General features: G+C 45.6%; 1 protein-coding gene across 1 annotated transcript; it reads left to right on the top strand.

The window, feature by feature from the left end:
- Nucleotides 1-9,245: 9,245 nt before the first annotated feature.
- LOC112230862 (nucleoplasmin-like) lies at nucleotides 9,246-12,546 on the top strand. The gene is made up of 10 exons (XM_024397195.2): nucleotides 9,246-9,381; nucleotides 9,589-9,649; nucleotides 9,745-9,827; nucleotides 10,041-10,157; nucleotides 10,400-10,493; nucleotides 10,717-10,841; nucleotides 11,022-11,047; nucleotides 11,170-11,203; nucleotides 11,366-11,404; nucleotides 12,419-12,546. The coding sequence occupies exons 2-9, from the start codon at nucleotides 9,613-9,615 to the stop codon at nucleotides 11,396-11,398; spliced, it is 549 nt and encodes a 182-aa protein (XP_024252963.1). The 5' UTR covers nucleotides 9,246-9,381; nucleotides 9,589-9,612; the 3' UTR covers nucleotides 11,399-11,404; nucleotides 12,419-12,546.
- Nucleotides 12,547-12,945: the final 399 nt, after the last annotated feature.

The raw sequence follows: 12,945 nt of genomic DNA, 5'->3' as shown, positions 1-12,945 counted from the left end.
GGCTGTTATAGCAGCAATGCTCCAACATCTAGTGGAAAGCCTTCCCAGAAGAGTGGAGGCTGTTATAGCAGCAATGCTCCAACATCTAGTGGAAAGCCTTCCCTGAAGAGTGGAGGCTGTCATAGCAGCAATGCTCCAACATCTAGTGGAAAGGCTTCCCAGAAGAGTGTAGGCTGTTATAGCAGCAAAGGGGGGAACAACTCCATATTAATGCCCATGATTTTGGAATGAGATGTCTGACGAGCAGGTGTCCACATACTTTTGGTCGTCATGTTGTGTAAATAGAAAGTGTTGGGGTTTTAGGATTGAGTTATGCAACTAGATGCCTCATTAAGGACCACAGCAGCTGGCCCTCTCCATCTGTCCCTTTCATAGTCCCCAATCTCCTCAACTATCACATGCAGTGCTTGTGTGTGTGTGTGACAGAGAGAGAGAGAGAGAGAGCGTCTGTGGTGGTCTGAGGAGCTGTCTAGGCTTGAAAGTATTGTGCTCTGTAGGGCGCATCACTGCATTTGCACACACACACACACACACACACACACACACACACACACACACACTAAGGACGCAACAGAGTGGGACGGTGAGTGTTACGTAATACGCAAGTCCAGGACTCGGACTCGACCAGTCGTGACTTTGTTGTCAGAAAGTCTCTCTCCCTTGTTATTATTCAACATGATATATATTTAAAAGCAGATGTCAGATAGCGGCTGGCCTTACCAATATGCCAGCCAGTAAGTTATTCAGCTTTCTACGTTGCAAAATGTAGCTTTGAGCACTAACAAGGGACTCGTGACTCGAGCACAAAGGACTCGGACTTGAATGCTAGGGACTTGGCACTCGATTCGGACTGGAGGTTTAGTGACTTGACTACATTATTGTCCCCTCCCCCCACCAATCTCTCTCTCACTCTCGCTCTCGTACTCACACACACACAGACACACACACCACAGAGACCCAGCACTGAGCCTGTCATGTCCTACACAGTAACAGGGCTGGTAGGATTTACATACTAATCACCACAGCAGACATCCACCTCTCCACCTTTTACCCAGACCCAATTAACATTCTCTTCCTTCTCCCTGAAGTGTACACCCGTTGTCACCTTCTCAGGGAGTTAAAAGCATAGGATTGGCGTGTAAAACGCATGATAGTCCCTCTGTCGACACAAACACAATGCTTATCAATCCTTGGGGGGGAGTGTACGAGTGCAACACTCCCGTTTTGCCGTACAGATGGATCAAAACGAAGCGAGAGAGTCAAACATCATATAGGCTGCTGTCCATGGTGCTGAAACACTCAACACTATCAGGCCACAGGAACCAGTGGTGTTCAGATCCCAGAGATGTGCACGATAGAAACACAGTAAAGCTTCCGTGCCTCTGTTCGTTTTCTAATGGTAAAACATCTAAGATGCTAAGCAATATCACAGTGTTCTCCCCATCCCTGATAACAAAGGAAGAGACAACACATCGAGGTATGGAGAGAGGTATTACTGGGAGATCTCTCAGTACTCGCCTCCTGGCTTTCCCCCACCACCACACCCTCGCTCTCTCCACTTTCCCTATCCCTCCCTGCCTCCCTTTCTCTCTCTCTCTCTACCCTCTCACTCTCTCCTAGGATAGTGAGGGGGAAGGCATCAGAGGGGAGAGATGTGCTTATGCGGCACGTGCGTGTGTGTGTGTATGCAGAAGAGAGGGGGGATAAGCCTCTGCAGTGAGACAAGCTCAATGATTATCACAGACCCGCAGTCTTACCATCTCACACTCACACTGTAGTATTCTAGCATTTATGTGGTGTGTGTGTGTCAGAAAGGTCACTGTCAACAGTTAAGCTCGCATAAGCTAACTCACAACACACACACACACACAAATATGCAGTGGGTGATACTGTAGGTCATGCACTAGTAGTTGTATTGATTCATTGAACTCCTGGCTCCTTGTCCTCTGAACACTGAGACACACACAACATGGAAAACAGTGTTAGCCATTGAACAGCACAAGATCAATATGCATCTCTCCTTCTCCGTTTCCTTCCTCTCTGCCTCTCTCTCATTGTCATGGCTGTCCCTGAAACCAGTAAGGAATCTCCTTTCCATCCCACACACACTCAGCCGTGCACTGTCGAATGAGGGGGCTAAGTGTGTGTGTGCAATATGTGTGGCACTGTGTGTGTGTGTAATATGTGTGGCACTGTGTGTGTGTGTGTAGTACCGCGTGTTTGTGTGCCGTGCATATGGAGTAGCCCTGTGGCCATGGCAGCTTGCTGTAGATCTCTTCAACTCCTCTCAGAAGGTTTCTATCGTTACGGAGACCATGTTTAGTTTTCATGTGTTACAACACCATCAACAGGAACTAGCGCTGGGACTCACTACGTGCCTGTTGACTTACCGTACATCAACAAGCCTGCATGTCTCCCATGGTCCACTTTTTCTCCAAAGGCTTGATTGACTGTGTAGAAGACTCATTCTAATGCACACAAATCTGTGGATGGGGGACTTGTGCTTCTGTTATTACGTATCTCAGATCAACATTAAATCAAATCAAATCAAATTTATTTATATAGCCCTTCTTACATCAGCTGATATCTCAAAATGCTGTACAGAAACCCAGCCTAAAACCCCAAACAGCAAGCAATGCAGGTGTAGAAGCACGGTGGCTAGGAAAAACTCCATAGAAAGGCCAAAACCTAGGAAGAAACCTAGAGAGGAACCAGGCTATGTGGGGTGGCCAGTCCTCTTCTGGCTGTGCCGGGTGGAGATTATAACAGAACATGGGCAAGATGTTCAAATGTTCATAAATGACCAGCATGGTCAAATAATAATAATCACAGTAGTTGTCGAGGGTGCAGCAAGTCAGCACCTCAGGAGTAAATGTCAGTTGGCTTTTCATAGCCGATCATTCAGAGTATCTCTACCGCTCCTGCTGTCTCTAGAGAGTTGAAAACAGCAGGTCTGGGACAGGTAGCACGTCCAGTGAACAGGTCAGGGTTCCATAGCCGCAGGCAGAACAGTTGAAACTGGAGCAGCAGCACGGCCAGGTGGACTGGGAACAGCAAGGAGTCATCGTGCCAGGTAGTCCTGACGCACGGTCCTAGGGCTCAGGTCCTCCTCTGAGAGAGAAAGAAAGAATTAGAGAGAGCATACTTAAATTCACACAGGACACCGGATAAGACAGGAGAAGTACTCCAGATGTAACAAACTGACCCTAGCCCCCCGACACAAACTACTGCAGCATAAATACTGGAGGCTGAGACAGGAGGGGTCAGGAGACACTGTGGCCCCATCCGATGATACCCCCGGACAGGGCCAAACAGGAAGGATATAACCCCACCCACTTTGCCAAAGCACAGCCCCCACACCACTAGAGGGATATCTTCAACCACCAACTTACCATCCTGAGACAAGGCCGAGTATAGCCCACAAAGATCTCCGCCACGGCACAACCCAAGGGGGGGGGCGCCAACCCAGACAGGAAGATCACGTCAGTGACGCACCCCTCCTAGGGACGGCATGAAAGAGCACCAGTAAGCCAGTGACTCAGCCCCTGTAATAGGGTTAGAGGCAGAGAATCGCAGTGGAAAGAGGGGAACCGGCCAGACAGAGATAACAAGGGCGGTTCGTTGCTCCAGGGCATTTCCGTTCACCTTCACACTCCTGGGCCAGACTACACTCAATCATATGACCCACTGAAGAGATGAGTCTTCAGTAAAGACTTAAAGGTTGAGACCAAGTCTGTGTCTCTCACATGGGTAGGCAGACCATTCCATAAAAATTGAGCTCTATAGGAGAAAGCCCTGCCTCCAGCTGTTTGCTTAGAAATTCTAGGGACAATTAGGAGGCCTGCATCTTGTTACCGTAGCGTATGTGTACAGCAGGACCAAATCAGAAAGATAGGTAGGAGCAAGCCCATGTAATGCTTTGTAGGTTAGCAGTAAAACCTTGAAATCAGCCTTTGCCTTAACAGGAAGCCAGTGTAGGGAGGCTAGCACTGGAGTAATATGATCCATTTTTTTTGTTTCTAGTCAGGATTCTAGCAGCCGTACTTAGCACTAACTGAAGTTTATTTAGTGCTTTATCCGGGTAGCCGGAAAGTAAAGCATTGCAGTAGTCTAACCTAGAACTAACAAAAGCATGGATTAATTTTTCTGCATCATTTTTGGACAGAAAGTTACTGATTTTTGCAATATTACGTAGATGGAAAAAAGCTGTCCTTGAAACAGTCTTGATATGTTCGTCAAAAGAGAGATTAGGGTCCAGAGTAACGCCGAGGTCCTTCACAGTTTTATTTGAGACGACTGTACAACCATCAAGCTTAATTGTCAGATTCATCAGAAGATCTCTTTGTTTCTTGGGACCTAAAACAAGCATCTCTGTTTTGTCCGAGTTTAAAAGTAGAAAGTTTGCAGCCATCCACTTCCTTATGTCTGAAACACAGGCTTCTAACGAGGGCAATTTTGGCAATTTCATTTCGTTGAAATGTACAGCTTTGTGTCATCCGCATAGCAGTGAAAGTTAACATTATGTTTTCGAATAACATCCCCAAGAGGTAAAATATATAGTGAAAACAATAGTGTTCCTAAAACGGAACCTTGAGTAACACCGACATTTACAGTTGATTTGTCAGAGGACAAACCATTCACAGAGACAAACTGATATCTTTCCGACAGATAAGATCTAAACCAGGCCAGAACTGGTCCGTGTAGACCAATTTGGGTTTCCAATATCTCCAAAAGAATGTGATGATCGATGGTATCAAAAGCAGCACTAAGGTCTAGGAGCACGAGGACAGATGCAGAGCCTCGGTCTGACGCCATTTAAAGTTAATTTACCACCTTCAGTCTCAGTGCTATGATGGGGTCTAAAACCAGACTGAAGCATTTCGTATACATTGTTTGTCTTCAGGAAGGCAGTGAGTTGCTGCGCAACAGCCTTTTCTAAAAATGTTGAGAGGAATGGAAGATTCGATATAGGCCGATAGCTTTTTATATTTTCTGGGTCAAGGTTTGGCTTTTTCAAGAGAGGCTTTATTACTGCCACTTTTAGTGAGTTTGGTACACATCCGGAGGATAGAGAGCCGTTTATTATGTTCAACATAGGAAGGCCAAGCACAGGAAGCAGCTCTTTCAGTAGTTTAGTTGGAATAGGGTCCAGTATGCAGCTTGAAGGTTGAGAGGCCATGATTATTTTCATCATTGTATCAAGAGATATAGTACTAAAACTCTTGAGTGTCTCTCTTGATCCTAGGTCCTGGCAGAGTTGTACAGACTCAGGACAACTGAGCTTTGGAGGAATACACAGATTTAAAGAGGAGTCCGTAATTTGCTTTCTAATGATCATGATCTTTTCCTCAATGAAGTTAATGAATTTATTACTGCTGAAGTGAAAGCCATCTTCACTTGGGGAATGCTTCTTTTTAGTTAGCTTAACTGATTTTGTCCTCTGACGTCCTTGGGTAGGCAGAGGGAGTCTGGAAGGGCATCAAGAAATCTTTTTGTTGTCTGAGAATTTATAGCACGACTTTTGATGCTCCTTGGTTGGGGTCTGAGCAGATTATTTGTTGCGATTGCAAACGTAATAAAATGGTGGTCCGAAGGCCAGGATTATGAGGAAAAACATTAAGATCCACAACATTTATTCCATGGGACAAAACTAGGTCCAGAGTATGACTGTGACAGTGAGTGGGTCCAGAGACATGTTGGACAAAACCCACTGAGTCGATGATGGCTCCGAAAGCCTTTTGGAGTGGGTCTGTGGACTTTTCCATGTGAATATTAAAATCACCAAAAATGTGAATATTATCTGCTATGACTACAAGGTCCGATTCAGAATTCAGGGAACTCAGTGAGGAACGCTGTATATGGCCCAGGAGGCCTGTAAACAGTAGCTATAAGGGATTAGGGATTTCGTCCTCAGCTCTTTTTTTCCTCATCCAGTCGATCCCTCAAACCACTCTCTTTCTCACAAACACCCACACTCTCTCGTCAGTTTCATTAGTATTCAGTCCATATGTCACTGTCGTTAAAGTGGTCAATTCCACCGGTCAAGCTAGAAGCCATCAGGGACGCAATCAGCTCCGTAATCATCTGAATTATTCCACATTATCCTGCTATTTATATTTCATATGAAACCCGACTGGATGGCTCATTACTGAAGGCCTGTATTTATGTCTGAATGTTATGGGAGAAATATGAGCCAGCATTGCAATCAGAGGACGAGGTCTTGTATTCGTCTGGCATAGAGAATGTGCAGCTGTTATGCAGGCTTTTGAGTAGGCTTAGTTAAAGAGAAATGGGTGTTGTGTTACAATGTTGAAGTTTGTGTCAAATACACTTATGGCCAACACTTTCAATGGTCTACTCTTTCTCTCTTTCATTAAATGGATGCATCTCTCTCTCTCTCTCTCATCCGTTCATCTTTCTCTCTGCTCTCTTCCCAAAACGGTACTCTTTGATGGCCTGTCTAGGAGCAAGTGTGTGTGTCTGCTTATATGAGAATTTGTGTGTGTGTGTTAGTGAATCTGTGTGGGTTCCCCTTAGGGGTGCGGTGGTCGCACACTCAGCTCATGTTTTCTCTACTCTGTTCTCCACTGACTGCAGAGATCCGAGCTCACAGAGTTGCATTAAATATACATCCCACGGCTGTCTGCAGAATACAAACACACACATATACTATAGAGAATGCACAGAGGCTCTCACACAACAACAAACTGCTTGCTTCATGTGTTTTCACAAACATCACCGTTAAAAGACATCCCTCATTACGCCACACACACTAAGGTTACACAGTCACACACTACAACGCTGTACACGCTTACACAGTAGGCTAAACATAGTCACTCACTACTACTGTTACCAGTCTTGGAAATCCCAGACCTAGGGTAGCAACTACATTGGAGCATTGTGGGAGGCAATCTGTCTGTCTCGACTAGAGAGACTGCTACTGTGCTCGCCAACTCACCACACAGTGGATAGGATTTTCCCTCAAAAGAAACTGGAACACAAGCGGCATGAATCAGTAGAGAATGATAGAGGCCTCTAGTGGTCAAAAGGCTGTATTAGCATGGGCAGTGCCACTGAGGGCTTCCACCATTGTAATGTAATCAACTTGGTGGGACGTCCAACTTCATTGGCTGATCCCTCCTGGTGACCCATTTGGAGACATGTCCAACCAGGTCATCAGGAAGGATCAACCAATTGTGAAGGAGTAATGTACCTCTTCAAAATTGAGATTGCCTCGATTCCAACGCTGTCACTGACACTTTAATGAAACAGATACAAAGATGAGTCCTCTATCTATCTCTATGCATGAATCCAACAACAAATGTGTCTGAACCCCAAATCATCGTCCCTCGGCCCTCCATTTGCGTGTTCACGCATGCCTCCGCCAAGTGTCTCAAAGCTGAGGGAGTGTGAAAATGATCGAAGGTGTGAGCCCCTCTGGTAGGCACTTCAACTGAGCCTGCAACGCTGCTGGCTTCATAACGAAGTGGAATCCCATAAGGCACGGTCTTCTTCTTCTTCAGCTGTGTTTAACGGCAGTTGGCATCCAATATTAACGTTGCATTACCGTCATCAACTGGACTGGAGTATAAATCCATTATGCTTTGTGATACAAAAATGGATAAAGATATTTTTTTTTGTTGACCTTGCCAACTAACTTATTAACCCCCCCCCATTTCATTTGTAGGCCCATCAGAGATCAAATAGTGGGTGCTTATATTTGTCCTGTTTCACACGTACAAGTGTGTGAGACACCCTCGGAGAGTGGGGTCACGGCCAGGGGTCAGCCAATATTGACGGCGTGCTGGCAAAAGTCTACTACTCACCGGGAGCCTCTTAGGACCCGTGACCCATTTCCTCTACCTTCTTCACCGCCTCAGCACGCTACACCTTCTGTACAACTCTGACCCTGGCAACCTCCTCCTGCCTCTCTCACACCGGACACTTCTGATCCCCAGCAACATGGGCACCCCCACAGTTAACACATACCACTTGTTTCGCTGATACTACACATTTCCTTGTCCCATGCCCTCCTGCACACTTCTCACATCTTGGATTCTCCCTCCTACACACTGCTGCAACATGACTATAAACTTGGCACCTGAAACACCGTAGTGGATTCGGCACTCAAGCTCTGTTGGGATAACTGATATATCCTAACATGACTTTGTTGGGCAACGACTTAACATCAAAACTCAACAGGACAGACAGTGACTTTTCTGTTTCGCCACCAGGTCTGCGTCGCACCAAACGGTGACCGTCAAATACACTGGGAATCTTCAACTTCAGTTGATCCACCTCCACACTTACCGCTACCCCAGTAATCATTCCTTTCAATGGCACCCTGTTCTTGAGAGCAAAGAAAGTAACAGGTCTTGTCCCCATTCACATGGCGTGGGGCGCCGCTCCCTCTTCGTGGAAGAAACACAAAAAAATCCACTTCGGGTTACCTTCGCCCTTTTCCCCCCCTCAACCTGAAACCAGATATGGGTCAGCCAAAAGGAAGGGTCCATTTTATCCAAAAACCTCACTCCTACCGGACCAGATGAATGACCATTGGTGCAAGGCTTGGGCTCCAAGCTCAACACCACACCTGCCACCTCAGGTAATTCATCGTCATTGTCTTCCATATCACCTCCAGCACTCGGTCTGGAGTACAGCTCATTCTGTTTGCACTTGACACTGATCTTCATCGACATTACCGGTCTCCCTCACCGTTGCTAGCTTCATCGGATTCAAACTCATCATCTGTTTTCTTCACTCTCCTTATCCCCTTCTTTTTTCGGAGGGGTTACTCATCATCATCCTCAAGCTATTTACAGGTCCACGAGATGAAGGATCGCGCTGATCAGCAGGCTCACTAGAAGTCTTCTTCCTAACTTCAACTCTAGTTTATCAACAGCAGTCCATCCAGTACTCCCCTCACTCTTCCTCCCTCCATTGCTGGCATCATCATCATACTCGTTCAGACTTCACAACGCTATCACTCGGATGCCTTGTTTTTTAAATATGTTTTTTTAAACTTTCCATTGCCGTTTTCGAGAACATGCTCTCCACTCCATGCAGTCTTAGCCCGAGACCGCTCCACTGGGCACCCGATGAGCAATTTCACACAAAAGAATGGAGAGGGTGCCTTAAAGCAAGAGTGTTCTTTAGTTTATGTGCTCTCTGGAAGTCACGGTAGAGGCTAGACAGGTGGATTGGGATTCGAACAGTGCCTCTGTTCTAGGGTGCGTCGCCCCGCTTAACGGCCAATTAGCTTTGGCGCTTAATGCTTTATTAGCGTCACCTGTCTTCTCGTCTTTATAACCGACCGTTTCCGAAGATGCATTTCTCTCGTTCTCTATCTGTCCAGGACCAGTCTGACGTGCAGCGTCTTCGGTAAGCATGTTCATGCGACGTTATGATTGAGGCTTTGATTGCGAAATTATTAGATGGCTGAACTCTGCTCAACGGTGAAGGATATTTCTGATAACCACCAGAGACGTCGTTAGGTCCGCTAAATAAATATAGGCTTTGACGAACTTCTGCACATTTAATGTGTTAAGTCTCCGTGTGCGTGACTCACGAGTGTTTTGTTTTTCCCAGGTAAAGTTTTCCAAGTTTGTAAAAATGCACAAACAGGAAAAACCACTGTCGATGTTATGGGGTAGGTATTTAGCTAGAAATTGTGTTCCTAGAGTGCCCATTAAATGTATCTGTTGGACGGAATCGGTTAGGCTTTTTAAAATTCTGTTTTTGTAGGTTGTGAACTCAGTGAGTCAAAGATGGAGGAAACGTTCAATACGGATGACACAAACTACCAACATCAACTCGCCCTGAGAACCGTAAGTCATTACTCATCTTGGAGCATTACATCTTACAATCCAAGTGCTGTACAAACACATGAACTGACTTTAGGTTTCAGGTCGTGTGTAGCAGCAGCCCAGCTGAGCACTTGATATTTTACTACGGGCAGCACGACTGCGATCAATGCAACCTGGAACGCACTTTAAAATCAATAGTGGCACATTTGCAAATGACTGACTTGTCCCTGGCAGATGTGTCTGGGCGCAGGCGCCAAAGGAGAGTTCAACGTTGTGGAGTTGATTACTGGAGAACCGGATAACGGTAAAGGTATAACTGTGGCGACCCTGCATGCCAGTGGCATGCCCATGGTAAGATGTAGTCCCAATTTTTCATTTGTAGGCCTAAATCTATTGCATTGCAGTTCATTTTAAATTGATCAATCTGGATTTCTATTGTGAAATTGAACTACTCCTTAATGACCTAGACTACAAAGGTGAACTTATATCTGATAATGGGAGTAATCACCAGGGGTTACAGGCCTATCCTAGCTGGGATGCTAGGCTCTGAGTTTGAATGAGAACACTGTTATTGTCTGTATTCATATCTCCAGGTCAATCTCTCTGGGCTTGACCTCCACCCTCCTGTCACCTTCAGGCTGAAGAGTGGTGCTGGCCCTGTGTACATCTGTGGGGAACACATTGCCTGTGAGTAGGGGGACCAGGGATGCCCTAGATGAGGGGTGTGAAAATGAAGGGCTTAATGACTTCGGGGTTCAGCTTGTCAAGGTCTTGCGGAGTAGCTGGTTTATTACTGTGGAATCGGGTGACTAAATGGTTTAGCCAAGGGGGGACTCTAGAGGCGGCTTGGACATCCATCAACTACAGGGCTTTCAGACTGGCAGCTGTCATCTAACTTGTTTCTTTCCAGTGGAGGATGACTTCTCAGGCATCGAGAGTGGTGATGAGGAGATGGAGGATGAGGAGGAAGACATTGAGGAGTCTCCTGTGAAGCCGAAGAAAGCACTAGCCAAGAGCGGAAACGCTGCAGGGAAGGTATCTGTTTATCAAATTCTTGGGCTTTTTTTTTTTTTTTGAATGATTAGGTTACCATTTTCACTTGGCACGGCAAGACATGTACTTATAGCATGTGTTCTTACTCAAACTTGGCTTGACAACGAGATGGTATGCACAAACTTATCTAGGATCAGGCTAATGTTGTTCCCCCGTCTCCAGGAAAAGACGCCAGAGGCGGCAGATGAGTAAGTCGTGTTAATCAATGCTTCTCTGACGCATTTATGAAATCATTTCCTGGAAGTGCTTTGCAGAAATGTAATTGTTGTATCTGGTTGCCAAAGCCATAATTGATGCTCTCTCCTTCCAGACCTGTGTCAGATGATGAGAACCCTCCCCAAAAGGTACTTTAATATTTACTCTGCCTTTAATATTTACGTTCCTGTTCAATCTGAGACTCCAGCTTTGTCCCAAATGGTACCCTGTTCCCTATATAGTGCACGTAGTCTTTCCTGTTAGAATCACAACTGGCCTGGTTATAAAATTGTGGTTCCTATGCTTTTCAGGGAAAGGGGAGAGGACAAGGCAGGGGAATGTAATCCCAGGTAAGTGGCTACCTGGTGACTGCCTCAGGGTGTAATGGTAATCTCTGAGTGGGCCTCTATCTGTTTGTAGAGCTGGTGTTGCAAGTACCATGGACTGGATTCCATTCCTAGGATCACCCGTATGTCAAACGTTTGCACGTGTGAGTGTCACTTGGCTAAAGTGTCTGCTAAATGGCATATATAAAATCCACTCCACTATACTGGACAAAATATAAACGCAACAGTGTTTGTCTCAGGTTGTGAGCGGAAATAAAAGATCCCAGAAATGGTCCATAGGTACAAAGCTGCCCTTTCTTTTACGGCCCTTTTAGTGAGCGTTTATCCTTTGCCAAGATAATCCATCCACCTGACAGGTGTGGTACATCAAGAAGCTGATTGAACAGCATGATCATTACACAGGTGCACCTTGTGTTGGGGACAATGACAAGGTAACTAAAATGGCAGGTCTGTCACATAACACAATGCCACAGATTCCTCAAGTTGACGGAATGTGCAATTGGTATGCTGACTGCAAGAATGTCACCAGAGATGTTGCCAGAATTTAACTTCTCTACCTGAAGTCACTTAATCCCATTTTGGAGAATCACGCCAGCCTAGGACCTCCACATCCAGCTTCTTCACCTGCAGGATTGTCTGAGACCAGACAGCTGATGAAACTGTCTGTAATAAGGCCTTTTGTGTGGGGACATATACTAATTGGCTGGGCTTGGCTGGGCCTATGCCTTTGACCCACCCATGGCTGCGCCCCCTACCTAGTCATGTGAAATCCATAAATTAGGGTTAATTTAAATTGATTTCCCTATATGAAGTAACTCATTAACAATTTCACTATTTGTTCAGTACAGTATTTTTCATTAGTCCACTAAACTCCCAAACATTTTGGGACTGTAAAGATTGGACTTTTTAAAGAAGCAAAATGTCACTCCCCACAAGACAAGTGACACTGGCTGTGTTCTCGAGCAGCTCAACTGTATGATGGGAAATTTGTTAAACCGTTCCTTTGGTCTGTTTCAGGTGCTGCTGCTCATCCAAAGGTTCTGTCAATCAATTTAGGTGTCGCTCTACCTGTTCAGTACGTGTATTAAACTAAGTTTGTCCTGTACTTGTTGTCTGTACTTTGTAAGTAAATCGTTTGGAAGAAATGGTCGTGTCATAGTTTGGTACATGTTGATTACTACCACTATGTAATTGTTTTATCACCCGTAATCTAGAAGGATGCTTTACCATTCTTCATACAAGTGTGAAACCCAGCAGTGTTAAAGTTCTTGACAAACCGGTGTGCCTGGCAACTACTACCGTACCCGGTTCAAATACCGTTCACCCTCAATGGCACAGCTTAAATCCTTTAACCTGTTTACTCCCCTTCAGTCTCATGTAAAGGTGTTAATGTTGTGTGGTTCTGGATTGAGGTCGGGTGACCAGTTGACCGCAACCCAATTTGAGATGGTTTGGACCGTGGAGTGCTCAGCATATGTGGGAACACCTTCAAGACTGAAGCATGCAAAGGGTTGCTACTTTATGATTCCATGTGTTTTGATGTC

Source organism: Oncorhynchus tshawytscha, linkage group LG33, assembly GCF_018296145.1.
Source record: "Oncorhynchus tshawytscha isolate Ot180627B linkage group LG33, Otsh_v2.0, whole genome shotgun sequence".
NCBI classification, from domain to species: domain Eukaryota; kingdom Metazoa; phylum Chordata; class Actinopteri; order Salmoniformes; family Salmonidae; genus Oncorhynchus; species Oncorhynchus tshawytscha.
Note: the sequence above shows the minus strand (reverse complement) of the source record. Positions and strands in the feature narration are given on the sequence as shown.